The sequence below is a fragment of the Pan paniscus genome, chromosome 9 (assembly GCF_029289425.2).
Source record: "Pan paniscus chromosome 9, NHGRI_mPanPan1-v2.0_pri, whole genome shotgun sequence".
Taxonomy (NCBI): domain Eukaryota; kingdom Metazoa; phylum Chordata; class Mammalia; order Primates; family Hominidae; genus Pan; species Pan paniscus.
Window position 1 is genome coordinate 5525804 of NC_073258.2, and position 27903 is coordinate 5553706.

At 60.3% G+C, this 27903-nt stretch overlaps 1 protein-coding gene across 4 annotated transcripts in view; it reads right to left on the reverse strand.

The window, feature by feature from the left end:
- The window catches only part of OSBPL5 (oxysterol binding protein like 5), an 84046-nt gene that overhangs the window by 42811 nt on the left and 13332 nt on the right, over nucleotides 1-27903 (reverse strand). For all 4 annotated transcript variants that reach the window (XM_055093985.2, XM_063608058.1, XM_055093983.2 and 1 more), the window contains exons 2-3: nucleotides 3706-3862; nucleotides 1163-1245 (exon numbers count right to left, since the gene is read on the reverse strand). In XM_055093985.2, coding sequence (XP_054949960.1) covers nucleotides 1163-1245; nucleotides 3706-3841 — 219 coding nt within the window. In that variant the 5' untranslated portion in view covers nucleotides 3842-3862. The remainder of the gene's footprint in view (nucleotides 1-1162; nucleotides 1246-3705; nucleotides 3863-27903) is intronic.

The following is a 27903-nucleotide window of genomic DNA, read 5'->3' on the forward strand; positions in this document are numbered from 1 at the left end:
GCATAAAGAACTCTTGCAGCTCAGCAACAAAAAGGCAAACAACCCATTCCAAAAATGGACAAATAACTGGAATAGACATTTCTCCAAACAGGACATACAAATGGCTAATGGGTGCACGAAGATGTTCAATGTTATCCGTCATTAGAGATGCAAACTGAAGCCGCAGTGAGATGCTACTTCATACCCGCTAGGATAGCTATAAAAATAACACAAAAAAGAACAAATCACGCCTGTAATCCCAGCACTTTGGGAGGCCGAGGCGGGTGGATCATGAGGTCAGGAGATCAAGGCCATCCTGGCTAACATGGTGAAACCCGTCTCTACTAAAAATACAAAAAAATTGGCTGGGCGTGGTAGCGGGCGCCTGTAGTCCCAGCTACTTGGGAGGCTGAGGCAGGGGCATGGTGTGAACCCGGGAGGCGGAGCTTGCAGTGAGCCGAGATCGTGCCACTGCACTCCAGCCTGGGCGACAGAGCGAGACTCCGTCTCAAAAAACAAAAAAAACAAAAAACAAAAAACAAAAAATTGGCCGGGCGTGGTGGCGGGCACCTGTAGTCCCAGCTCCTCGGGAGGCTGAGGCAGAATGGCGTGAACTTGGGAGGCGGAGCTTGCAGTGAGCTGAGATTGTGCTACTGCACTCCAGCCTGGGTGACAGAGGGAGACTCCATTTCAAAGAAAAAGGAAAAAAGAAAACAACAAATCAGAAAATAGCAAGCGTTGGTGAGGATGTGAGGAACTGGAGCCTTTGTGCACTGTGGGTGGCCATGTAAGATGGTGCAGCCGCTGGGAAAGGAGTTTGGCAGTTCCTCCAAAAGTTAAACAGAGAATTTTGAGAGTTCTATATTATCCTGGAATTACCATGTGACCTAGCAATTCCAATTACTCTAGGTTTATACCTGAGAGAACTGAAAACTGATAGTCAAATACACGTGCACACATGTTCACGGAAGCATTTTTCATGACAGCTATATGGTGAAAACAGCCCAAATATCCACCAGCAGCCCTCCCGGAGCAGCACAGTCTAGGATTGGGAGCTGTTTCCCCGGAACAGGCTGGAATGGCAGGCTCAGCTGGACGCCCTGCTGTCCTTTTCCCCAGCCGTTTCCTGCTGTCCCTAGAGCCAGGCTCTGGCTCATGGATCCTCCCATACCCAGGCTCTTACCGGTGGCACCTTCGTGGCAGAGCTTGGGGTCGGGGGCCCTTCATCCCTGGGCAGCGACGGGCCGTTGGGCTCCATGTCCTTCCCTGCAAGAGAGCAGTGGGAGTGAGGACCCAGGCATGGTGGGCGTGGCCGGGCTTCTCAGGCCGCTGCCTGGTGTGAGGTAGGCGAAGGGTGGGTGCGGATGACCTGGGAGGGGCAGGAAGTCAGCCGGAGGTGGTGGCAGGCACAGGACACTGCCTGAGAGGTGTAATAAACGCCAGCAAGCGTCACTGTGGGAGGAGTGTGCCAGGAGAACTGGCAGGGCCTCCAGGACCTACAGGGAGGAAGCTGGGACAGGAGCTGGTAGGAACCGGCATCCTGGGCCTGCTGTAGTGTGCAATTTGGGGTCTGTGAAGGCCAGAGTCCCCAGTTTTCAGAAAAAGAATGTGACATCCAGTCTCAAAGACACACGGCAGGTTTGGGGCCCCTGGACTGTGCATCCCCCTGGCTGGATGCTGCCAGCCCCTGCGTGCTGGGCTCTTGCTGGGAGGTGGTCAGCCCTGTCTGCCATCCCACCCTGGCAGGCTGGGTAAGGAGGGAGAGGCGAAGGAGGGAGACCTGAGGTGTCTGCGTTTGCTCCTGGGGGAAATGGCCTCCCCTTCCCCGGCTCTGTTTGCTTTGGTGCCAGTTTCCCAAGGTACGATTTCTGGACAGGAGGAAGGAGGGGATGGCTGCAGGGGAAGCCTGAGGTCTGCCCAGCAGGGCCGCTCCCGCTGCTTCCTGTGGCTGGTGGGCGAGGGTTGACTGCCCCGGTCCCTGGCACTGAGACTCAGAGGGGCTGGGGGCTGGAGTGAACCCCATCCTGCCAAGGCCACAGGCGACAGGCCAGCAACAGGCTGGGTGCGTGGACGGACGCCACAGACCAGCTGGAAGGCCTGGGGTCTATAGCCGTCCTTCCCTGACAGCCCTGGGCAGGGACTGGATGGGGACGAAGAATGGAAAAGCCAGGACGGTGGCCTGAGGAAGTGGTTCTGTCCAAAGGTCCTGGACCGTGGCCACTCACAGTCACAGAACATCGCTGCCCCCGGCCGGCAGTGGCTGCTCCCCCACCTGGGAGCCTCTGCTTCCCCATCTGCAGAGTGCTACGCCCGACCCGGAGTGCTGGGGGGAGGCCAGCAGGAGCGCTCTTCCCTGTGGCACTTTCTCATATGGTTCTAGGGGCTTGGCCTGTGGCCGCCAGCAAACTACTTTCCATGTGGATGCTGCCTCCTGGCCGGGAGGACTCAAAGGCTGGGGCCCTTGGACCACTCAAAGGGATAGGGTGCAGGTGCCCTGGGCACGGGGAGGTCAGCACTGGTCCTTCTCCTCACAGCCTGTCCACACCCACCCTACTCCCTTGGCCTGGGACCTGCCGCCTCTGTTCCTCGGAAAAGGCCCTTCCCAGCACGTGTTCTGCACCGCCTGGGCCAGTTGCTCGTTGGTCCGAGTCCCTCTGAAACTGACCAGCAGCTGGGACCCGGCCCTTCCCCTCCCCACCCCTGACTCTGCAAGTGCTTCTAAGCCTCCGGCCAGGGTGAACGTGACAGCAGAGAATAAAAGGTCTAGGATTTACCTTGCCGGGTGTCGAGTGCCCCTGCCTGCCATAGCACCTTCAGCAAGGCCACCTCTACACTGGGACTCCGTTTTTCCATCTATTGGATGGGACTTTGGCTGCGACCATCCACACGCCCCTCGAGCCTGGGTGGTGGATCCGCCCAATGCTCTCCCACTCCCCCCAGGGCAGGTGAGATGACCATGGCCAGGCAGGGCTGGGGCTCCCACTTCCTCAGCCCCAAAGCAGGCAGTGGGAGGAGGGGGGGCAGAGCTGGGGAGAGGCCCCCCAGGCAGGTGTCTGCCCCTACCTCCTACTCTCAGGGGAACAGGGGAGGAAGGGCTGGGTTTTCTGGGGGAACAGTAGTCACAGCTCAGCCTTGGCTGGGGCAGGGGTTGTGCATAGTTAGGTGCCAGGGAGGGGCCTGAAGAGTGGCAGCATTGGCGGGCAGAGGTTCTGAGTCTGTGCGCTGGGTGCTTTATCTACAATTGCACGAAGGCAGGCCTGGTTCCAGCTGTCCCCTCTCAGAGCCCAGGACCCATGTATAGCTGGGAGTAGGTACTAATATTGTCCCATTTTATAGATCAGTCAACTGAGGCCTAGAAAGGTCAAGTAGCTGGCCTGGGGTTACCCTGCGAGGACTGGGGCTCAGGCCACCTGTCCCTGGAGCCTGCACTCCATAACTCCCAAAGCCTGGGCTGACTTTGGGATGACTGCACTCCATAACTCCCAAAGCCTGGGCTGTGGGAACCCCCTCCTCAACCAGATGGGCTTCACCTGGCCCCGCAGGTCAAGCCAAGAAGCCTATTACCTGGCGCTCTACCAAGCTACAAACCGTTTGATCATGAAACCCACACAGTCCCCAGCATGGAAGCTGCGGACCTCAAGGGGCACAGAGGGGTTGGGCTGCCCGGGGTCACCCCACCAGGCCCAAGCTGAGGGCCAGGTTGCCCTGCCCACGGCCGGCACTTACCTGGGCTGAGTGGGTAGAGCTCATTGTCTCCGCCGAGGGGCAAGTTCCGGGTGAGCTTCCGGGGGTCGACTTTCTGAGGGGTGGAGGAAGGTGGACACAGGGAGAAGCGGCGCCGGAGGAAGGCCTCCTCCTTCATGCTGTGGGCGCTCGGGGGCTTCTGGAAGGAAGGAAGGAGGGGCAGCAGGAGGTCACCGCCCCGGAAGGGGCTTCAGAGCCACGTGGTGGGGGTGCCCCTGGCTGAGAAGTCCCCCTCTCAGGGGACTTCTGAGGCAGGGTGAGGAGGGCCTGGGCCCTGGGAGCTTGGTGGTGGGTGGTCAGCCAGGACAGCCCAGCTCAGGCGAATGGCTTTTGCTGGTGCCAGCCCTTTCCACGCCTGGCAGTAGGGCTGGACGGAGCCCTGGTCAGAGAGGCTCATCACCACCCTCGGAAGATGTCCTTCTCAGAACCCCCACCCCAGGTTCTGTGAGACCCCGGCCGCAGCCAAGCAGACCCACTTGGAGACACAGGTTTTCCCTCCCGCATTTCCCTCCCATGTGACAGCACTTTGTGGTGGGGAGGCGTCTAGAGCTTCCATGGAGAAGATGCACGGGGGTGAGACCAGGTGGCCCCTGAGCACCAGGGAGTGGCTGGCACGGTGTTGGGCAGTGCGGGAGCCTGGCCTGCCATCCACCTAAGGGTCCCAGGAGTGCTTCACCTCTGGTTAAGCCCACCTGAAGCTTGAGTGCCCCAACGGTTTCAGTTGCACCCACATGCACCCCAGCAAGAGAGGGAGCTCTGGGCGCTCACAGCCAGGCACACCTGCGTCCACGCCCAGCCCAAGACGTTGCATTCCCAGTGGGAGCTTCCTTGCTGCTTCACAAAAGAGGGAGACCCCACAGCCAGGCCCTGACACCCACCTGCCTCGCTCTCCCAGCCCCGCCCACTGGCAGACCTGCCTTTCCCCTGTGGGTTCAGAAGCGGGTTTCTTGTTTCCTCCCCTGGAAGGAGAGAGGACAACAGGCGGTCCCCTCTGTCCTGCTCCCCACCAGCCCTACCCCTAGTAGTGCTGGGCCAAGCAGAGGATAACTGATTGCAGTCACGCCTTTGCAGGCACTTGAAGTTGACAGCGCCAGATCCACCGAGGTCTCAGCCCATTTTACAGATGAGAAAATCATGGCTCAGGGAGTGGAAGGCCTCACCCTGTAATCGTGACCTGACAAGGGTTGGCAGAGCCTCCCCTCCAGCTTCTCATCTTGTGTCCACTTCCCAAGGGTGAGCTCCTTAAAAACTACTGGTCAATTTTCCTCCTTTCCCAATTTTCTGGGGCTGCTTCCTGCTGCCTCTGGGCAGGCCAGTGGCATCCTGCCAAGCCCGGGACAAAGGCCTCGATTTCTCCCATGGTCCTGGGCTTTGCTGGGGGGGCCTCAGACACACAGAGCCTTTCCTGCTGTGGCTTCAGGAGTGGGCTGGGGGCCCAGGGTGTCTGTGGTCCTGGGGGCTTCTGTCCACCACCCCAGAGCCCCCTCTGTGCCCCCAGTCCTGAAGTCAGAGTGGGGAGGGGCTCCAAGGCTGCAGCCAGGCTGGGCCAGCCCCTCCCTCACCCGGCCCCTGGCTCAGCTCATGACCTTGGCCATCTTACACACAGGGCAGCTGGCTTCAGAGAGGCTGGCGTTTTGGCCCAGGTCACAGAGCTAACAATCAGCAATGCCCGTCCTTGAGCCAGGTGGAACTGATCCTAAAACCCAGCCGCTGAGCGTCTGCCCACTCAGTGTCTCAGCTTGGCTCAGCCAACCCGCCGCAGGGAAGCAGGCAGATGGGAAGTCCTGCCCCTACTTGTCAATCACAACAAACACGTCCTACTTGCCCAGGTGCAGCTCAGGATGGGAACCAGCAGCTGAGTGGAGGCCGGGCTTACTCAGACAGCTGAGATTTTCTGAGCACCCAGGCTGGGCTGGGCACCAGGCAGCCAATGTAAGTGAGCAGCGATCCTGCTCTCAGGACCCACAGAGAGCCCCGGAATGTCGCAGGCAGTGTGGTGACAGCGATTCCCAGGTAGGTCTCCCTCACTCGGAACCTCCTAGGGCAGGGAGAGGGGCTCAAAACCTAGTCTCAGCTGCCCTGTCTGGCTGACTGCTCCAGTTCCACCTGGGCCAAGGTAGAAAGGGCATAGGGGATCTTGGTACCTTTCTGCTCAGATACCCCACATGCCTTCTCCCAGCACCAATGACAGCCAGTGGGACTTCTTAGTCTGTGAGTGCCACCATCCACTCATCTATACACCACAGTCTCCCGCTCCCTTGTGTCCCTCCATCTATACATACATACATCTCCCTTCCAGGCATCCATCCATCCATCCATCCATCCACCCACCCACCCATCCATCCATCCATCCATCCACCCACCCACCCACCCATTCATCCATCCATCCATCCATCCATCCATCTACTGTCATCCCATCTATCCATCAATCCATCCATCCATCCATCCATCCATCCACCCATCCATCCATCCATCCATCTCCCATCTATCCATCCATCCACCCATTCATCCATCCATCCACCCACCCACCCACCCACTCATTCATCCATCCATCCATCCACCCATTCATCCATCTGTCTATTCATCCACCCGTCTATTCATCCGTCTATTCATCCATCCATCTACTGTCCTCCCATCCATCCATCCACCCACCCACCCACCCATTCATCCATCCATCCATCCATCCATCTACTGTCATCCCATCTATCCATCAATCCATCCATCCATCCATCCATCCATTCATCCATCCATCCATCCATCCATCTACCATCCTCCCATCTATCCATCCATCCACCCATCCATCCATCCATCCATCTACTGTCATCCCATCTATCCATCAATCCATCCATCCATCCATCCATCCATCCATCCATCCATTCATCCATCCATCCATCCACCATCCTCCCATCTATCTATCCATCCACCCATTCATCCATCTGTCTATTCATCCACCCGTCTATTCATCCATCTATTCATCCATCCATCTACTGTCATCCCATCTATCCATCAATCCATCCATCCATCCATCCACCCACCCACCCACCCACCCATTCATCCATCCATCCATCCATCCATCCATCTACTGTCATCCCATCTATCCATCAATCCATCCATCCATCCATCCATCTACCATCCTCCCATCTATCCATCCATCCACCCATTCATCCATCCATCCACCCACCCATTCATTCATCCATCCATCCATCCACCCATTCATCCATCTGTCTATTCATCCACCCGTCTATTCATCCATCTATTCATCCATTCATCTACTGTCCTCCCATCCATCCATCCATCCACCCACCCACCCATTCATCTATCCATCCATCCATCCTCCCATCCATCCATCCATCCATCCTCCCAGGCATCCATCCATCCATCCACCTACCCATTCATTCATCCATCCATCCATCCATCTACCCACTCATCCATCCATCCACCCACCAAACCATCCATCCATCCTCCTGTCCATCCATCCATCCATCCATCCACCCATCCACCCATCCACCCACCCACCCTCCCTCCCTTTCAGGCATCCATCCATCCTCCTGTCCATCCATCCATCCACCCATCCACCCACCTGCCACCCCTCTATCCCTCCATGAAGCTCTCCAGCCAGTCAGCTGACCTGCCTGATTCCACCTTCCTTCCCATTCACCTCACACTCAGACACATCTGAGGTGGTATTCAAATAATGTCTGAAACACTGATATGGAACAGACACTCACCAATCCAAATGCAATACAGGTGTGTACCAGGGACTATCACTCTGTGTGCCAACAACCCCAGACCAGTGTCCAGTGCCCCGGGCCCTGCAGACCACCTCTGACCCACTCAGACAGGGTGGGCGGCAGCTCTCATCACAAGGCATCCTGGTCTGTGGAGCCCTTCTGGAGCCCCCCATCCCTTGGACTTCCTGATGCCCTACAGCTGAGAGGTGCCTGCTGAGTGCCCCCAAATGGTCACCTGGTGGGGAGGTGTTTTGTTCATTTTAAAGGCCACATCTCCCCAGTGGCTCCATATGGCATTTAGAACAAATCCAGTCTCATCCCGTCCCTGTTCCCCAAGCCCTCCCGCCACCCCATTCCCCAGCCCACTCTGTCGCCCACTCTGCTCCAGCCACACTGGCCCCTTTATGTTCCCATTCCTGCTGAATGCGCCTGCCCACCATCTCCACATGGCCCGGTCCTCCTCAAATTCCACTCTCAGCTTCAATGTCACTTCCCGGAGGCTTGGCCACTCTGGGAGTCGATTCAGATTCTCCACGTAGCACTGGGAGTCCTTGGAGGGCTCCACATTGCACTTCTTTGTTCTTCGCACACTCTTCTCCCACTAGATGCAGCATAGGTGAGGGGTGCTGGGGTCTGATCATGGCTCTGTCCCCGCAGCCAAGGCAGGGACACGCGGCAGGTGCTTCCCATGTGTTTGGATTCACACAGGCTGCCTGTCATGTGTCGCATGGCTCCAGGGTGGAGACCCTGGGTGGTTGTGCAGGAGGCACTCCCCATTGGAGGTGCCTGGGGTGCCTGCCTGCCTCCCCACTGTTCCTGAGGTCTCCAGGACAGGGCAGGGTCCTCAGAGAGGTGAGCAGGGTTAGTTTTAGGGCTGATTTCCACTGGAACCCTAGTGAGGTTCCCATCCCCCGGCCATCTGCCACGCCAGGCGTTGCCTAAGGAATAACGGAAAGTTGGCATCTGCAGGGTGTGAGCTGCTGAGGAATGAGGCCCTCTTGGCGCTGGTAGGATTTTCATCTACTGCAGTGAAAGCTGAAGGCTGGGAGCCCCAGGGAGCACAGCCCCTGATGGGAACCCCCCATGAGGGGAAGGAGAGAAGGAAAGAAGGATGGGTCGACAAGGAAACAGACACGCTGGCTGAGGCAGCAGCGACCTGGGATCCCACTCAAACTGGGAAACGCAAAAGGCCTGTTATCGCCACTGGCCTGCACTGCCTGCGGGGAAGCCCCGGGCCAGGCTCCAGCCACCAAGGACTCCAGGTGGACCCTCTAGGCCCAGCCCTCAGGATTCTGCCTGCCTGAGGCCACCCAAGGTTGATGTGGCAGTCACTCTCAGCGGCCTCCATGCCCTGGGGGGCTGGCCTGTCCCTGACACCAGCAGCACCTTCACCCCCAGAGCCCCCAGTGACTCTCTGCTCATCTGTACACAGCTGGGCCTCAGCCTGCAGTTGCCAAACCCTTTTCCGCCACTGTGCATGGTGCTGCGTCCATCTCCAGCTGTGATCTCATCCTGCCCCCACAGTCCTGAAGTCCAAGTGCAGGAGGGGACGCTGTGGGGCTTGGGAGGAAGGAGCCCCAGAGTGCCCCTCCCGCGGTGAGACTGTCCCTGGGGCCAAAGAGGAAGTGTGGGCAATTCCAGTCTGAAAGGTCACGTTTCTGCCTGGTGGGGCCCCAGCCCCGAGACCCCAAGGTCCCCTAAGGAGGCTCATTCTGGAGGCCAGGCCAGGAGGCCAGGGAAGAGGGAGTGGCTGGGGAAGAAGGTGGGGCTTGGTGGGTGGGGGGGTCACTAGATGTATGTAGTCCCCAGTGCCCAGCTCTGCCCAAGCCTCGGAGGAGGGAAGGGTGCAGGCCTGGAGCTCAGAAACAGGCAGGCGACAGGTGGGCCCGGAAGCCACCACCTGACCCCAAGTCCAAATCAGCCACAACCCTCTTCTGCAGCTTCCATTCCTGGGGGGCCTAAGGAAATGTCCTCTTCCAACGTCACATCAGATGCTGGGTCGCCTCGTGGGCCTCCTGCTGTCACCAGACAGGACAGGAAGGGCCTCCTGCTCTCCTCCAGGGGCCCTGTGTTTGCCACTGTAGCCATCCACTGGCCACCCAGCAGGCACGACTTCCATTGTTGGGGGTTGCCTGTGTCCCCAGGAACCAATTCTCCAAGTGCCCCTTGACTGGGGGAGTGCCAGGTTTTGTTCAGCTGTTGGGCAGACCTAGTGACTAGGGTGGGGGCCACTCTTCCTAGTCCAGAGTGAGCCAGGCCCACTCCCCAGCCTGTGAAGGCTCAAGGTGAGCAGGGCTGGCCCCCCAGCCCCTCCTCCTGCTGGTCCCTAGCCCATCCCAGGTGGGTGCCCTGCCCAGCCGCTCTTCTCAGTCATGACTTTGTGCTTCTTTGGGCCTTTTGGAAAGGAGGGAGGGAGGCACCAAAAGGGAACACTTTGGACTTGGGTTGGGGTGGAGACCCGCTGTCCACCGAAAGAATGGGCTCTGCCATGTGGCGGGATGGGCCGGGGAGCCCACAGGGGCTGGGCTTCAGCTGCGTGAGTGGGTCTCCTCAGAGGTCTGCTGGGACTTGGGGGTGGGGTGGGGGTGATCCTGTGACCCAGAGAGGGGCTGAGGCTGAGGGTGGGGGAGGGGCAAGTGTGGGTGCCGGGTGCAGGCCCGTGGGCAGGGCCAACCACCAGCCTGGGAGAGCTGACAATCCCACTTGTGGTCCCACTAGGCTGGAAAGGGGACGCGGGAGAAGCTCGGCCCATGGAAGGCCCCCCTTTCTCTGCACCCCAGCCCCTGAGCTGGGCTTTTGCTTCTGCCTGGCCCTCTGCAGGAGGCTCCTCCTTCTTCCTCGGAAACCCAGCCCCTTCCCCAGCTGTCAGTCCTCAGCAGCAGCTGACCGCCCCCGTGCGTCTCTTTGGACCTGAAGTGCGCCCCGGCGGTGCTTCGCTTTGGCCTGGGTGGGTTCCCCTGAACTGAGCTGTGCTGGGCTGGCCAGGGCCGTGCTTCCGCTAAGGGGACACTGGCCCAGCTGACTTCCTTGACTACTCAAGCACCTCTGGACCCAGTTGGGCGGGGCACACACAGGGGCCAACACTGCATCTCTAGAATGAATTCGCTCACGGCTGGAAGGGGGCTTGAGAGACGCTGGAGCTGCTAAGGGCCGGGGAACGTTCTGGAGGGCCAGAGAGTAAGTGGGACAGAGAGCCAGAACCGTGGCAGCCAGGCAGAGGCCACTCCTGAGGCCCTCTCTGGGCGAGGAGGTGGATGCCCAGGCAGGCAGGGATGGGTGCCCCTTCCAGGTCCTCTCCTGAGACCCCAGCACCCTCCTCCAGGCTGGCCCCAGACTCCCACCCCTGCCTGTGCCCAAGGCTGCAGAATGCCCAGGCCAGATGGACATGTGGGGCTCTCGGGGACTGCAGGTGGCTGTGATGGTGTCGTGCAGCTGCTGCACTCCTGAGACCACAGCTAAGACACCGCCCCGTGGTGGCAGCGCCTGGGGGCCGCCCTGCCTGTGGCAGGGTCCCACCCACACCCAGAGCCACTGCTTGACCCCCCTTCCTGTTAACCACAGGCACCTCCTGGTCCCCTCCTCATGGCTCCCACTTCCTCCTGCCCTGCTGAGTTTCCTGGGCCACCTAGGAGTTGCGGAGGGGACAGAGGCGAGGGCACAGGAAGGGAGTGAGCTCTGACTCTGGGCTGACCACCCCTCCCCAACCCCCACTGCATAGGCTGGAGCAGGCTCTTCCTTCCATTTCTCATGTGGGGCATGAAAGACCCCTTCCACCATTGGGAGACAAGAGGTCCCATGTGGTGCCAGCCCAGAGCAGATAGGGAGGGACAGGTCAGGTTCTGCCTCTGCCTGGCCAGCCCTGTGTCCCCGAGGATGCTTGCCTCTGGACACCCGGGGAGGGGCCATGCTCTCTGACCCCACACCAAGGCCAGCTGTTTGGCAGCATGGGGCCCAGGCCCCATGGGGGCCCCACCCAGAGCCAGTGCACATGGCCCCCCTGCCTCCGCCAGCTGCCTTCCCAGCAGTAATCCAGCCTCCAAAGTGCTCCTTACCCCCTGCCTCCCAGACGCTCGCCTTCAGGCTGGGATAAAGGGATTCTTGTAAAGAAAGGTCACTGGCGCCTCCTCAGGCCACATAGAGCCGTCAGCTGGGGCCACACTTAGCTGAACCTTGGCCAGGGGCAGACACTGCCTCAGCTCTGGGAAAGGCTGAAGCTCTGAGAAGGAATCCAGCTAAGTCCTGGACTCACTCTGCATCCTTCCTGTGCCCAATTCCTCCTCTGTCCTCCTGCAGAGGCCTGGGGACCGCAGAGCTGGGGAAAAGGGCCCAGCCATGACTCCAGTGGTTGTGTGGCCTCAGCTGGCCACCTTCATCTCTCAGGCCCTGTTTGTAAATCAGGACTTGCTCTGAGCCAGGGAGATGATGTCCCAGGCCCACAGGAGGCCCTGGGGAAGGCACCTGCAGAGGTGAGTGTGAGCCCAGACCCAGCCCCCTCCACGCCTATGTGGCTTCCTCACCCACAGCCCAGAGTGACAGGGCTGGGCCGCGCTGCATGGGGGCAGAGAGGAGGCTCTGGCCACTGGGGTGCTCCATCAATTGGCAGGGGCCAGAAAAGCAGGAACTCCGCAGCCAGCCTTCAGCAGTAACATCCGGCACAGATACTTCTGCCTAAACCAGATAGATTCTCGTTCAAGACTGTGGAGGGGAAATGCTCTAAAATCACAAGGATAAAGGAACATAAGCCCAAATGCTTGGCTCTTCGCACATGGGATGGAGAGGTCAGTGGGTCCCAAGGAAGGACAGCAGCCATCAGTTAAAGGACAGCAGCCATCATGTCAACACCATATGTTTGCATTCCAGAAACTTGCTAAGGTCCCAATGCAAGTGACCATGAAGATCCTGCTGTGAGGAAACCACACAGGCCTCCTGAGTCACCCCAGGGAGACCACCACAGCAACAGATGCACTCCCTGAGAGCAGACAGCAGCACAAGAGACCAGGCTGCTGTGTCTGGGTGGACCGAATGCCTAGTGCTAATGTGGGCAGCCTGACCACCCCTGCAGGAGAAGCAGCCTCTTCAGAGAGCCGTGGCATGCACTTCAGCTGTGGCAGCTGGGCCCTGGGGGGCTTGGGACATGGGCTTTCCCAGGACATCTGCTGCACTGATGGACCTTAAAGCCCCCAGGTCCTCCTGGATGTTCTGTCCCATCTGATATGATTCTCGGAATGCTCGCAAGGTGCGGGGAGCAGGGGAGCCGGGGAGCAGGGGTCATCATCACATTTTAAAGATGCAGTGGGCCGGGTGTACTGCACCTGGGATTACAAGCCTGTAATCCCAACACTTTGGGAGGCTGAGGCGGGTGGATCGCTTGAGCCTAGGAGATCGATATCAGCCTGGGCAACATAGCGAGACCCTGTCTCTACAAAAATAAAAACAGCCGGTTGTGGTGGCACATGCCTGTGGTCCCAGTTACTCGGGAGGCTGAGGTGGGAGGATTGCTTGAGCCTGGGAGGTCGAGGCTGCTATGAGCCATGGTCATGCCACTGCACTCAGCCTGGGTGACAAAGTGACACCCTCATCACACACAAACACACTGGGACCCCAAGAGGGGAAACGGCCCATCTAAGGTCTCGTGGGCCAGGCTGCGCCTGGGATCCCCTCAAAGGAGCACAGCTGAAGCCCCAAATCCCCTTTGCACTTTGGAGATAGCTGTGGAGCTGAGGGGGAGGGCAGGCCTCCCTCTGGGGAGACATTTATCAGAGGCAGCTGTGGAGTGGTTGAACCTCAAGAGGGGCACAGGAAGTGGCCTGCACCGCTAAGGACGCAGCGTCGAGCCATGCCTGCGTGTTCTCCGGGCTGCCTCAGCCAAGTCCTGTGCCTGTGGGCCCGGCCAGGCCAGCCCGTCCCCGGCCCTGTCCACCTGTCCTCCTGATGGACACCAGGCCCACTGAAGGCTCAGAGCAGCTACTGGGTCAGCTGGCCTTGGTACCCCGACCCCACACCCCTGTAGCTGATCACTCCACCAGCCCTAAGAAGCCCTGGCATGGGGGCGGGCTGGGCATGGTCCCTGAGGCAGGCCTGGCCCCACCACCTCCCAGCTAGACCCACCACCTCCCAGCTAGACCCAGCCCACCTGTCCCAACTGAAAGGAGACTCCGATTTTCAGATGCTAGCTGCAGCCAGGTGGCAGCAGGGGTCAGCCGGAGAGGGAGGGGTAAGGGAGTGGGGGCCGTCACTTGGAGGCAGTGCAGCTGGAGGCAGGGGCCTGCTGGGATTGTAGACGCAATCTCAAACCCGCCACGCTGAGCCTCAGCATTCACACTGGAAATAAGACATGAACCTGGGCCCCCAGTGGAGCCTGGACACTCACTTCCAGAAAAGACGCTCGCCTGCCGTGCTGTGGGGCTGGCCTCTGTCCTGAATGCCCTCAGGCACACCTGGGGCCTCTTCTGGGTGGTGCCAGTGCCCCCTTGCCTGGCCCTCCTGGTGAGGCTCCTGGGCTTGGTGTGCCACCCCCAGTGGACTGCCCTGCCGGCTGCTGCCTACCCAGGTGGGGGGACCAAGGGAGAAGCAGCTGGGCTGTGGCCGCCTAGGGACACGCGGCTGAGAAGCTGAGCACATGGCTGTGTCTCCTCATCTGGCCCCAGCCTGCTCATCCTCCTAATTCCAGGGCAGCCTGGAGCCAGGCGTGTGGGCAAAAACTCCAACAAGAAGACCAGAGCAAAACAAAGAGGACGCGGCTGCTGTGGGCTAAGACTGAGACCTGTCTCCGCCCTCCAGGGGCACCTGAGCTCCAAGGGCAGGGACTGGGTGATGGGTCTTCGCTGACACCGAGTGGGGATCCTGGGGTGCGAGCAGGCCCACACTCACCCCCAAAACCCTCCAGCCTCAGTCTCCCCCACTGCCCACCCACACACCACCTCCATGGGGACCTTCCACAGCTGTTCCTGTTCAGGGGACCCTGGGGTGACCATGAGGCAGTGGGCCTGAGAGCCAGGGAGGTGGAAGCTTCCAGCCCTGGAGGAGCAGGTGGACACCGGCCAGCTGAGTGAGCAGAGACCAGGAGGCTGTGCGGGACGGGTGACCCCAGGGCCTGGGGCCGTGGCCAAGCCTGCTGGGGTCTGCCAGGGGCATCAGCTCTGAAGGTGCTGGCTGTGCTGTTGCCAGTGCTCTGTGGGGCCACGAGCAACCTGCCAGGATGATGAGGGAAGGAAGAGCCACCAGGCTGGGACAGAGGTGGAGACAGACCCCAGTGATGGAGTTGAGCCCATTCTGGGAAAGGCAGGGAGGAGTGGCCTCCAGTGAGCTGGGGAAAGCCAGTGAGCAGGGGGCTTTAATCACCAGCCCAGGCACCCAGCCCTGCCCACAGGAGTAGGGGGGCAGGATGGGGGTGGCAGGCCTTCCCCTGGCCTCTGGACAAGCCCCCGCCCCAGGGAGGCCTTGCTGCCTTGCTCTATGGGGAGGAGTCACTTCCAGAGGGCACATGCCGCCTCCCCTCCTCTCTCTCTGTCCCTCGGCTTCCCTCTCTGGGCTCCTGGACCCTGGGTCCAAGTGCTGCTTCCCCCGGCCTCTCTTCCTTCAGGCAGCCAGTCTTCCCTGCTGGAGTCCCCAAGGCCCAGCCACGCGCCCTGAAGGAGCACAAGCTCCTAGGGTGTGTTCACTCGCAGAGGCTGAAGGTGGTGGAGGGGTGGGGCGCTCACAGCCTGGCCTGTGGTTGGCCAAGGACACCAACAGGAGCTCTTCCCTGCAGCTCCTGGCAGGCCTGCAGAGGTGCCCCCCCTGCTCTGAGAAGCCAGCCTCACAGGATCATTCATCGCAAGCTCTGGGCCCACCGCTCGGCTGTGCAGCCTGGGAGGGGGGTCTGCAGTGGTCTGCCAAGCAGCACCTCTGCCAAGGAGCTCCCTCTGCAGAGGAGAACCCGGCCAAGGTCCCCCAAATTGCAGCCACCATCTCGGGCTGTATTAACAGAGGTTGAGTCCTCAGAAGGAGGGAGGGGATAATTGCAGTGGAGTCTCCCTGGCCAGGCTGCTGAGTTCAGCTCTGGAAGGGGCAGCCCACAGCAATGCTCTCTGTGAAGGGCCAGCATGGTGCCACCCAGGAGTGACACACACAGCCAAGCTCTCCCCTGTGTCCCTCAGGTGCTGGACAGGGAGGGTAGGGCTCACAGCCAAGCCAGGACACCCTTCCCAGGGCCAAGGCAGCCCAGGAAAAGCCAGCACAGCGTGTCCTCCTGAGAGGCCTGTGTGGACACTCAGGGGTCCCAGTCTGAGGGGGAACACAAGGCCTTGACCTGGTAGCCCACTTTCAACACTCCGTGAGCACACAGGGCCTCCCCCAGCAGAGAGGGGCACCGAGGGAAGCCAGGACCCCAGGCAGTGCCCTCTGTCCACCCAGGTACATGCTACCCCACCAGTGGACAGGCATCGTCGTCCGGGCTCCCCTCTGTCCCCCAGCTCACATTACTCAGGACTGGCTGTATGAGCCTTGTTTCCAAGACCAGAGAGGTCATAAGGTCACCTGCTACCTACAGGTCCCATCCTAGTCCTCCTTGGGGTATGTGGGTACCTGGGGCGGCCCCTCATGTCCAGGAGCTGAGGCCGCCCCTGGGTGTATCAAGGTGAGGTGCCTACCCCACCCCTACCCGCCCATGCAGAGCTGCAGCTGGTGCTCTGGTCAGCCCATGGGTGTGACAGCCCAGGGGGCCCTGGGGCCAGGTGGCCACCTCAGAGCCACTCCTTCCCCGATGCCATGTGTCAAGGGTCAGGGGTCACACAGTGCAGAGAAGAAGACACAAAGCCTGGCAGGTAGGACCCTGGGGGCACCAACTTGGGTGGGGGTCAGCCCAATGCCTTGTACGGAGAGGCCCCCAAAACAGGAATAAAAACCACCTAACAACAGAAACAACAACGTCAACCCATAAAGCCTCATTCCAGGCAGTTTCGAGCGCTTTGATGCTGATAGCCACCCAGGCTTCCCCCCGCCCAGCAGACAGTATCGTCATCATGTGTGATGCAGGGAGGGCACAGGAGATGCCACCGAGTCGTGATTGCTCCTGGACAATGCACATTGTCCTTTGACCAAGCGCCTCCCGCTCACCTGGGAACACACCCTCGGGTCCAGCATCCTCCCTGTGATTCTGCACAGTGGGAAGGACGTGGATTCTAGAAACCCCTCCTGCCCCAGCAGGCAGGTCCAGCTCCGAGGCCTCCTTGGTTCCCCTCAGAACAGAGCTTCCAGAAGGGCCCCCAATCTGTCTCTCACAGGAAATGGGGGGGTCTCAAACAGAAGGACCCCCAATCTGTCTTCCGCTGTGGTGGAGAGCTTGCCAAGGTGTTCAGGAAATGGGATTAATGGGGTCCATTATGGCCCAAGTTGTGCAGAGAGGACAGGGAGGGGCTGGATTTTGCTGACCTCCAAGGGGAACCCTTCTATGAACGGAAAGCTCGCACCTCGCTCAATGCGTTGCCAAGTTGCGATTCCCATGCATCCCAGTGCTTTGCCGAGGTGCCTACGCCACCCTTGCATGTGTGTCCTCCCCTGGGCACAGGATGCTAAATGGGGTGACAGTAGGAACACCCACCCCCCACCCAGTGCAGGGACTGGGAGGACTCTACGCCCTGGAAGGAAAAAGACCTCAAGAGTACAAATGCGCCATTTTCCCACTTTCTCTCCATGTTACAGTTGCAGTTTCTTTTCTTTCTTTTTCTTTTTTTTGAGACGGAGTCTCGCTCTGTTGCCCAGACTGGAGTACAATGGCACAATCTTGGCTCACTGCAACCTCTGCCTCCCGGGTTCAAGCAATTATCCTGCCTCGGCCTCCCACGTTGCTGGGACTACAGGCGCCTGCCACGATGACCGGCTAAAATTTTTTTGTATTTTTTCAGTAGAGACATGGTTTCACCATGTTGGCCAGGCTGGTCTCCAACTCCCGACCTCAAGTGATCTGCCCGCCTCGGCCTCCCAGAGTGCTGGGATTACAGGCGTGAGCCACCGTGCCCGGACGACAGATGGTTTCTGAGGCCAAGAGAAGAAGCTGACTCGCCCAGGGCCACAAGGCAGGTTGGTGCAGGAGGTGCTGGGCCCTGGTGCCACCCCAAAGTCCACGGGGCTGCCCACAGCTGGGGGAGTGCAATGCCCGGATGGTCCAAGAGAACACTTTCTGGGCTGCTGGTTTGTACAACTGGGAAGCCCCTACCTCTCCACCACGACCCCTCCATGCCCTGCTGCCACAAGGGCCCAGGATCCCTCCCCACTTGCCGCTCCGTGTCCCAGGAGGTCAGATTTCACCCGGATGCTTAGCTCCCCTCCCTTTTTACAGATGAGGAAACTGAGAATGAAACAGGAAAATGAAATGAATGATTCCATCCTACAGGCCTGAGAGTCACCGTCTCGCGGGTGGAGAGCCTGGGTAGTGCGTTTATCAACAGGACCGCTGGTTTCATGTCTCTGTCTCTCCTCATAGACCCACTCAGGTGGAGACCTGTCCCTCTGTCTCCGTGTCCCCGGGACCCGGCAGGAAGTCGTGTGCAGGGGTGGAGGCTGGAAGACCAGCAGGTCTCCCTTCACCCAGGGATCCCCGAGCCCCATGCAGCCTTGCGGGTGGAAGGGCAGTGACTGCCCACTCCTTGCACACAAGGAATCAGTGAGACCAGAGGAAAAGGACAAAACCAGTGACCCAGGACAGCGGACGGTACACGGGGTGGAGGTGTGTGAGCAGAGACCCTTGGGACCCTGCATCTGGGTCTGGACGGTCCTGGAGCCTGCAGAGGGGGGCAGAGGAGGCAGGTGCAGGGGGGGCAGAGGAGGCAGGTGCAGGGGGGTGCAGAGGAGGCAGGTGCAGAGCGGGGCAGAGGAGGCGGGTGCAGAGGGGGGCAGAGGAGGCAGGTGCAGGGGGGCAGAGGAGGCAGGTGCAGAGGGGGGCAGAGGAGGCGGGTGCAGAGCGGGGCAGAGGAGGCAGGTGCAGAGCAGGGCAGAGGAGGCAGGTGCAGAGCGGGGCAGAGGAGGCAGGTGCAGAGCGGGCAGAGGAGGCAGGTGCAGAGCGGGACAGAGGAGGCAGGTGCAGGGGGGGCAGAGGAGGCAGGTGCAGGGGGGGGCAGAGGAGGCAGGTGCAGAGGGGGGCAGAGGAGGCAGGTGCAGAGCGGGGCAGAGGAGGCGGGTGCAGAGGGGGGCAGAGGAGGCAGGTGCAGGGGGGCAGAGGAGGCAGGTGCAGGGGGGGCAGAGGAGGCAGGTGCAGAGCAGGGCAGAGGAGGCGGGTGCGGAGGGGGGCAGAGGAGGCAGGTGCAGGGGGGGCAGAGGAGGCAGGTGCAGAGGGGGGCAGAGGAGGCAGATGCAGGGGGGGCAGAGGAGGCAGGTGCAGAGGGGGGCAGAGGAGGCAGATGCAGAGGGGGCGGAGGAGGCAGGTGCAGAGCGGGGCAGAGGAGGCGGGTGCAGCCCAGTGCGTGGACCAGTGACTGGCTCCAGGGGCCCATGGGGGGCTGCACTGTGGGCGAAAACGCACGGACGCGACACACCCAAGAGAAACAAGCACACGCACCCAGGTGGTCCGCGCACGCACGCTCCCAGCAGCACAGCTCAGGGCCATCAGAGAGCGGACACAGCCAGACGTCCACACGGGTGAATGGATAAACATGGATCACATCTGTGCGACAGACGGAAGAACATTCGGCTTTCAGGAGGCAGGAAGCACAGCACTCACACATGCGATGACACGGATGAGCCGCAGAGATGTGCCAAGTGAAAGAAGCCAGATACCAAAGGCCACATCTTGTCCGCTTCCACGCCCACACAGTGTCCAGGACAGGCAGGTCCAGACACGGAACGCAGACTCGTGCTTGCCAGGGCCCAGCCCGGTTCAGTCCCAGTTTCCTGGGGCTCTTTGGGGAAAGAGCACGGGCTTTGGAGTCCACTATGACTGGAGGGTGACCAGATGATCCTGGAGCCCTGGGCCCTTGGTTTGTTTTACTGCAGCCTGGGGGGGTCCTCCTAGCTCCTGGCCGTGGTCAGAGCTGAGCAGGGCCCAAGGAAGGCACCGGGGCTGCAGTGCACAGCAGATGCTGTGGAATCGGCAGCTCTTGGGATCATCCTGTGTGGTGGGAGCTCTGGGGTGGACACTGGGTTTGGGTAGCAGGACCGAGGGTCGATGGCCTCAAGTCACACTGAGTCGGGCCTGGCGGGGGCCAGCTGCTCCAGCACCCACTGAGCCCGGCAAACCTCGATGGCTCCTCCCATCCTCAGAGGGTCCCACAGCCCTGAGACCAAACACGGGTTTATTGTTTGTGAGGTGGTTCAAGCAGGCTGCATCAGGACAGAAACACACAAAAAACCCAACGCGGGTGGAAGTGACAGGCAGGTGGGGACAGAACGTGCCCCCTCCTCTGCAGCTCACACTCTGGGGGATACAATGAAACCGCTGACAATGAGAGCCCCAGGGAAGTGGGGTGCCATGGTGCCAAGGAGCAGTGTGAGGTGCCCTCGACATGGTAAAGCCCTGTGACGGGGAGCTGGAGTGTGCAGAAACGCTGGCGGCGGCGGACTATGGGTGACCAATGCTGTTTCTTTAAAAAACAAAGTGGAATTTCCATAACTCTTCACATTCCCATCAATGCATTGATCATGATCACAGCCAGCAGCAAACCCGCCAGGCTCCGTGGCCGGGACCAGCTGACCTCTGCAGGGGATTGCGGGCTGGGCCTGGCCTGACCCCGTTCCACCGACACTGAGACAGCAGACACCGGCCCCAAATTCCACCACCTGTGACTGGCTGAGCAGCCACACACGCGGGTGGTCTGACTTTGGGGACACCCCATGTTATGCTGCCTCTTGGGGAACATTTTTATAATGGGAAAAACACGTCCTCCTTACAAATCCTGCAAGTCCGGGGTCTGCTGGAGCCAACCCCCAGTCCCCCAAGGCATCCCCACGCTCAGGCAGCCACCCTGGCGGGAGGTCAGGCCTGGGGCCAGGCTGCAGCTCATTCCCCAGGACCTGCGAGACCCACCCCCCGGCACCCGGATCCTCCAGGATGGTCTCATACCAAGATCTTCAGTAACATCTGTACAGACCCAGATTCCAAGCAAGGCCACATCCACAAGTACCTGGGGTTAGGACCTGGACACATTTTTGGGGGACACTGTTCAGCCCATTACAGGCAGCTTCTGTAGCATCTAGCCCAGCGGAGGCCTTTGGGGGGCAGCCTGGCTCTTTGCGACTCCCCACGGAAGGGGCACTGCGCTCCCCTCAGCCACAGGAGCCCATCCCTCCCCGCTGTGCCTGGCCCTCACGCTCTCTGAGTGCACCTGTGCTGGCCCCGTGCCCACCTGGATTAGACGAAGCCCATCAACTTGCCCCACTGCCTCCCATCGCCTGTGGCAGAGCCACCTTTTCAACCCCATAAGCCCCTTGATGAACATCCCCCAGGGCTCCAGCCTCCAGATGAAGCCTGGGGCCCTGCCCCTCCCTCCACCACCAGCTGTGCCACCTCAGCAGGGCCCACAATTCTGTCACACTGGCAGCCCCTGCAACCAGTCCCACAGGCCAGGCCGCTTCACGAGCCCCATTCCCTTGGTCACATCCCCTCCTCCCGGGCCAGCACTGTCTCCCACTGCCCCACAGCCTCCACTGAACCTTCTGGAAGCCACCCCTGCCCAGCGAGTTGGCACTCACTTGCCTGCTGTCCTGGCCATGATGTTCTTGGGGTGGGGGTTTGGCCTCTTGAGGGCTGGGAGACATCGGACCCGGCTGCAGTCCCAGTGCCAGCTGAGACCCACACACAAGAGCGGGGGTCTGCGCTGGGGGCTGCTTCCTGGAGGACATTCACAGACTCGCACCCTCAGACCCCAGACCAGCAGGGCCAACGAGGCATTTACAGCCCCTGTGCAGTTTACAGATGAGAAGAGGGAGGCCCTGGTGGGAAGTGGGGCCTGGCCGAACAAGTCCGGACCAGAACCCCGGCCTGTCGCCCTCAGTGGTTGGCAATGGGCACCTGGCAGCCCAGCCTGCGTTCACTTAACTTTGTTACCTGGAGGAAAGTCACAACTCCACGACACTCCTAGATGACTCTGGGTGGGCTGAGGGTTACAGGGACACTGGTACATGCTCCCGGGGTCACAATCGGCACATGTGCTCTGAACACCACCCTCAGCTGCCGTTCCACTTGCGGATGGGAGGATTCACCTGGTGGCCCCTCCGCCCTGCCGGGAGCAAGCCAGACCCAGTGGCCTTGGCCCCAGGAGCCCACAGAAGCTGAGTGTCGTTTCTATTCCAGGCCCTTCCATCTCACCAGATGCTAGGGGTACAAAGAGAAAAATAAGCCAGGGTCCCGTGGCCCCGTTGGAGCTCTCAGACCAGGGTGGGCAGACCAGCGAGACGGACACACTGCCCTTATGAGCCGCGCCCCCCTCCCCACACCCACCTCTGGGGAAGTCTGTTCTTTCCTGCGGGAAACCCCCAGGGCCTGTGGGACTCTTTGAGGAGACAGAGCTCACTCCGGGGGAGGTGAGGGCAGACGAGGAGGGGAACTCACGGGAAGGTAGGAAAGGGGTCTCGTTTGTGGATTCCTCTACAGGATTTGGGGGGACCTCTGAGAGTGGGGGACGGAGAGAATGCAGGTGGAGATTCTGGCCTGAGGAGAGGCTGGGTGGGACGTGGTGGTCAGAAGCCCCCTGCCTGTGGGCACGGCTGTTGGACCCTGTCACGGCATGGCTGGGACGAGGCACCCGGTGTCTTTCTGGCACCCGGTTTCCATCGCACCCAGTTTCGGGCACTCCGTCGCTTGCCTTCTGCAGAGCTGCTAAGACGCTGGGCACACAGCCGCGCCTGAGTGCAGGGGGAGAGGCCGGCTCCAGGCTGCAGGCTTCTCTCTGGGGAGGGGGACAATCCTGGGGCCCCTCTGGGGTTTGGGAGATGACTGAGTTGGCCTTTGTACAGCCTGTCCCGAAGCGGCCTGGCACGGGGCAGCAGACTGCAGGGTCCCTGGCAACCAGAGCCCCTTCGCCGTGGCTGGAGCTGGCGTTTCTATTTATGATTCACCTCTCATGCCCCTTCCCAGCACACCCAGCTCTGGTCTTCACGAGGGGCTGGGATTTTAGAGGTGGCTCAGCTGAGGGCATGGGGGTCTTGGCAGCTGTCACAACCCTCCTGAGCTACACGCACAGCCCGCACCTTGTTAGCTCTGGGCGGGCCGAGGCCCCAGCTCTGTCCTGGGATCCTTCCCAGTCACCCTCACGTCCTGGGCTTCACTTCTCCCCAAGGCAGAACCACAGCCGTGTGACTCACCCCGTCTCAAGGGGACCAGGCGGGTGGGAGGGCTGCAAGGCCTCTGTGAGGCCTGAGTGCTGGACTTGGGACTCCTGCTCCAGAGTCAGGGGCTAGGGCTGGGCCGGGCCCACCCAGCAGGATGCTGGCAGAGGCCCTGGGAGGAGGGGGAGTGGGCGCCAGCTCCAGGACTGGATGTGTCTGACAGTCTGTGTCCCACAGGGCTTGCCATGGGCCTGGGCACGGCTCCTGCCTCTGCTGGCCGACCTGGCTTGACCTCAAGCGGCCTGGGTCGGGACAGCCGCAGCCGAGGCCAGCCCATGGTGACAAGGCCTGCTTCCAGCCTCTCCCTCGTGCCCCAGGCTGTGGGTCAGCCCAGTCAGCCCTGCTATGGGCACATAGCCCCGTGCAGGCCCAGCCGGGACGGAGCAACGCAGGCAGAGCTGCACCGACCTCTCCGGAGCGCTGTTTGTGAACTCGAATCGAGGCTGGGACGGAGCAACGCAGGCAGAGCTGCACCGACCTCTCCGGAGCGCCGTTTGTGAACTCGAATCGAGGCTGGGACGGAGCAACGCAGGCAGAGCTGCACCGACCTCTCCGGAGCGCCGTTTGTGAACTCGAATCGAGGCTGGGACGGAGCAACGCAGGCAGAGCTGCACCGACCTCTCCGGAGGGCCGTTTGTGAACTCGAATCGAGGCTGGGATGGAGCAACGCAGGCAGAGCTGCACTGACCTCTCCGGAGGGCCGTTTGTGAACTTGAATCGAGGCGCCAAGTGCTCGCGTGTCCTTTAAGCCAGGGATGGACTTCCAGAAATTTACCCTTGGGACTAAAACCCCCTGTAATCAATATCTGCTGGAAGAGAGGCGGACGGCTGGCAGCGGCATTTATGGGAGTGAGCGTGTCCAGGGACGCACGGGTGCGTCGGGGCAGGGAAGGCCAGGCGTGGCCCTAGACAGGGCACAGGGGCATGAAAGGCGCTGGGGAGGAACAGGACCAGCCTCGGCAAGTGGGAGTTGATGCGCGTGACCCGGGCCCTTCCGTCTTGTCTGGGTCTCCACCACCAGGAGCCTGTTCTTGCGACTGAACGCCCACCATGGCCCTGGCCTCACCGAGCTGCCCTCGGTTCCCAGGACCTCTGGGGCCACTAGCTGGGCTCCTGCCTGGTCACTCTCCTGTTCCTCATCCTCCGCACGCCCCCAGCACCCAGACTTGGCACACTGGCTGCAAAGGCTCCCATTGCATGGTGCAGACAGCTCTCCCTGCACCCCCAGTGCCCGAGCATGGAGTAGGTGCCAATGAATGCCTCCTGGGGGAGTCTGACCACGATGTGTATACAGTACAGCCGGGACTCCCCGGGGAGCAGGTCGGAAACCACACCTGCTGACTTTCTTAGTTGTCTTTTGGGAAGGTGGGCTGGACCCCACTACATACTCCCCAAGGTCATGAGGGGCATCGGGGTGGGATCTTCCAGAACCTTCCCTACTCCTTCAACTATCCAACGCTGACATGTGGGCCCCCACCCCTGACCTGGGGAGGCAAGGGCCAAGGAATCAGGGAGGGTGGAGAGGAAGTGCCCCTCCCATGACACGTACTTTGCCCCCAACACCTTCCTGCTGGCAGCCCTGAAGGCGGGTAACAAGATGGAAGAACAGAGGTCACAGAACAGAGAGGAACGGAGGTGAGTGCGGAGTCTCTTTCCAGTGGCTGTCCAGGTGGAGGAGACGGGGCGCTGTCTGGAATCGGCTTCCATGACGGCAGGGCGGGGGCACCGTCCTCTGCACTTTTGTACATCTTTGACATTTTCTATCATACGAAGCCAAATAGGAGAGGACACAGATTTCTCTTGAAGGCACAAACTGAAGGGAAATCCACTACCCAGATGGAGTTTTAAGAGGAGAATTTTGGAAGAGCCTCAAAGCAGGAGAGGAAATTGGCATGATAGCAGCATTGCATCTCCCAGAGGGAGGCTAAGGGTTTTTAAGAAGGCAAAGGTGACAACCAGCTAGATAAAAGGCTCAAACAGGTGAAAAATCAAGTAACCGGCACAAGATAAAAGAGGTTATTAAGATAAGGGGATTAAGACTCAGGATGAGCTGGAGAATTCGCAGAGGAGCTGAGTAGCCTCTGCTGTGGGTTGGCAGGGGCCGGCCAGGTCTCCTCTGTGGGCTGCAGCCTCCAGAGAGCATGGACCCCCAGAGGCTCAGAACCTGCCCCAGCCCTGACCTCCCCACTGGGCCCACCACAGAGCCACCTTTACATATCAGCTGCCAAAGCCACCTCCCGGCCACTCCAGCCCTGTGTCTTAGCAATAGCCCTTTCCAGAGGCTTCCAGCCTTATCAGCTTCCAGCCTTATCAGAATGGCTATCCCACTGTCCAGGGCCCCCCGAGCATCCACACCACCACGCTGGAAGCCCCCAAGGCCAGAATGCAGCAGAGGCCCGAGTCAGGCCCCCCAGAGCTGTCTTCTGTTCCCACAGACGTGGGCTGGGGGGGCAGTCGCCCTTTGGGAGACCTCCCAGCACCCCTACCCTATCTGGTGGCCGGGAAAGGAGCAAGATCTTGCAGTGTACTGGGCTCTGGTGAGGGAGGCAGTGGGTGCTGTGACTGTGGCTGACCCTCTTGCCAGCATCCTCCCTGTCCCCATCAACAGGACCAGAGTGCTTGCCGCTCCATGAGCTTCCCCTGCTCATGTGTGCCTGTGGCAGGGGTACCGCCCGCGCAGGCCGTGGGGACAGTTTATGCGTCAGGCAGCAGCAGCAGGTGCCCGCTGCAGCCTTGCCCAGGCTCCTTTGATCTGATTTGGTCCTCACAGTCGTCCTGGGAGGCAGGTCCTATCAGGACGTGTGGTTTCCAGCACACAGCAGTGCTCCCCGAGGCCCCTGCGCCCTGTCCCTTCTTCCTCTTTGATCATCAAACGACCCCCCCGTCACTGACCAGTCAACGGGTGGTCACTGCCCTGGCAGGCACCACATAGCCCGGGGCACAAGGGCCAGCTGTGGCTGCTGCTGAGTGTTCCCTGTGTGCCAGGTGCTGACATGCAAGAGTGTGATGGTGGCCTTGCATTCCTCTTTCATCCTGACTGCTCACTACCCCCTTCCCAGGCACACACACACGGATGCATGGACACACACAACCACATGCACGGCACACACACATACACATGTGCACAGATGCATGCATGCACACACATGCATAAGCAGACAGATATGCATGCACACACACACAGACACACACATACACACACACAGCAAATCAGGATGCTGAAGCCAACCAGCAGCTGTTTCCCCTGTTGGCATGGCTGCCGCTTCCCAAGAGGGCAGTGTTGCCCTCCTGCCCCAGGCAGGAGGCTCTCGGCGAAGGACCGCATGCCTGAGTCTGAGCCAGTACAAAAAGGCAAGTTGCCCTCGGGAGCCACGGTCCCAAGTCCCCGGGGGGAGCAGACGGTGCTTTTCTCCCCCTCACTTTTTAAAGACAGCTTTTTTCAAAAAAAAGTTTTTTGGTTCCCAGGTAAACATGTCTGATGCAACCACAGGCCTGTCCCAGGTTGTCTTCCGGGCACCTGGGACCAGGATGCAGCCTTGGGGAGGAACCCAGCAGCTCCTCCTCCTTAGGGAGGAGCCCAGCAGCCCCTAGGTGGGCATGTCCCGCCCATCCAAGCTGGGCTGCCATGTCAGCAGCGTGCAGAAACCATCTCAGGGGCAAGACAGGGGTCAGGAGGCCAGGGGATCAAGGTGTCCTGCCCCACAGACACAGAGGCCAGCGGCCTGTGGTGTCTTGAGAGCTCACTGGAGAAACATGCCTCTGGGGGGAGCAGAACTCTTCCCTTCCCTGGGGTCTCCCCAGTGGCCACACCCAACTTTCATTCCCAGCTCACTGCTGACAGCCTGGGTGTCCCAGGCAGCTCCTGGTTTCTTGGAAAGGCTCACTATTCTCATCTGTGAAATGAAAAACCCCCTGCTCCCTAGAACTAAACACGACTGTGATCACGCACGCCTGCATCTGTGATGTCATCCCCATGCCCCAGAATGCCACCCCTGGTCTTTCTACAGGTTCCAATCCTAGTCCGTCTTCCCAGGAGTCACGGTGGGCTGCCCGCTGTGGCCACCCTCTCCCGGCAGTGGAGGGTTGAATTGTGTCTTCATGAAAGGTGTGTCCAAGTCCTACCTCAGTACCTGTGACCCTGACCTTGGAAAGAGGGTCACTGTATGGGGTCCTCATCCAATGCCTGGGGTCCACGTGTGAAAAGACAGGGGAGGAGACACAGACAGGAGAGAATGTGCCGTGAAGACAGAGGTGGAGATCGGAGTGATGCCGCCACGAGCCAAGGAACACCTGGAGCCCCTGGGAGCTGGAAGAGGCAGCAAGAATCCTCCCCTGGAGCCTTCGGAGGGAGCGCAGCCGTGCCGGCACTGGGATTTCAGACTTCTGGGCTCCATCACTGTGAATGACTGTGTGTTGTTCTAAGCTACCTAGTTTGTGGTCATTTGTTATGGCAGCCCCAGAGCACTCATGCCCTGGGTACAGAGCTGGGAGCAGGGAAGGGCCTGGCCAAAGGTGTGAACGCCTCTTCCTCAGCCCCTCTGCCACCGGCATGAAGAAACTGCAGAAACGTCCCCACTTCACACAGCAGGTGACCAGACAGACCCGGCATCAGCCTGACCTGGCCGCTTCCTGCCAGCACAGCTGTCTTCCCCACTCCCCATGTGCTGGGGGTGCATCCAAACCGACCCCTGCCCTTTTTCCCATGATAAGCCAAGGGGTTGAAGATGAAGCCTCGTGTACCTTTATTTTCCCCACGGCACAAAAAAACGGTTCTTACACCCCTCTGGGATCCCCGCTGAACACACTGTCCTGGCATTAATCCAAAAAGAAAACCGGTGACTCCTCGGAGAATGGTCCATGACTCGGCAGATGCCAGTCTGCCCCGTGGGAAGGGGTCTCCAGGCAACACAGCCACACTGTGCTGGGAACCTGGATGGGCCCCGTCACTGGGGTCACCTTCTCCTGCCTCTCTGGGGCGGGCTTTGCAGCCCCGACAGCTGCCTGTTCCTCCGGCTGCTCCTGGAGAGGGGCCCGTTCTCAAATCCCCTGGAATTGGCCACTGAAGGCCCCCCTCTGCCTCTCGAGCCAGCTCAGAAGTGTGCACGTCACCGAGGCTTCTGGTGACACCAGCAGTACAGGCGGCCTTCACCAT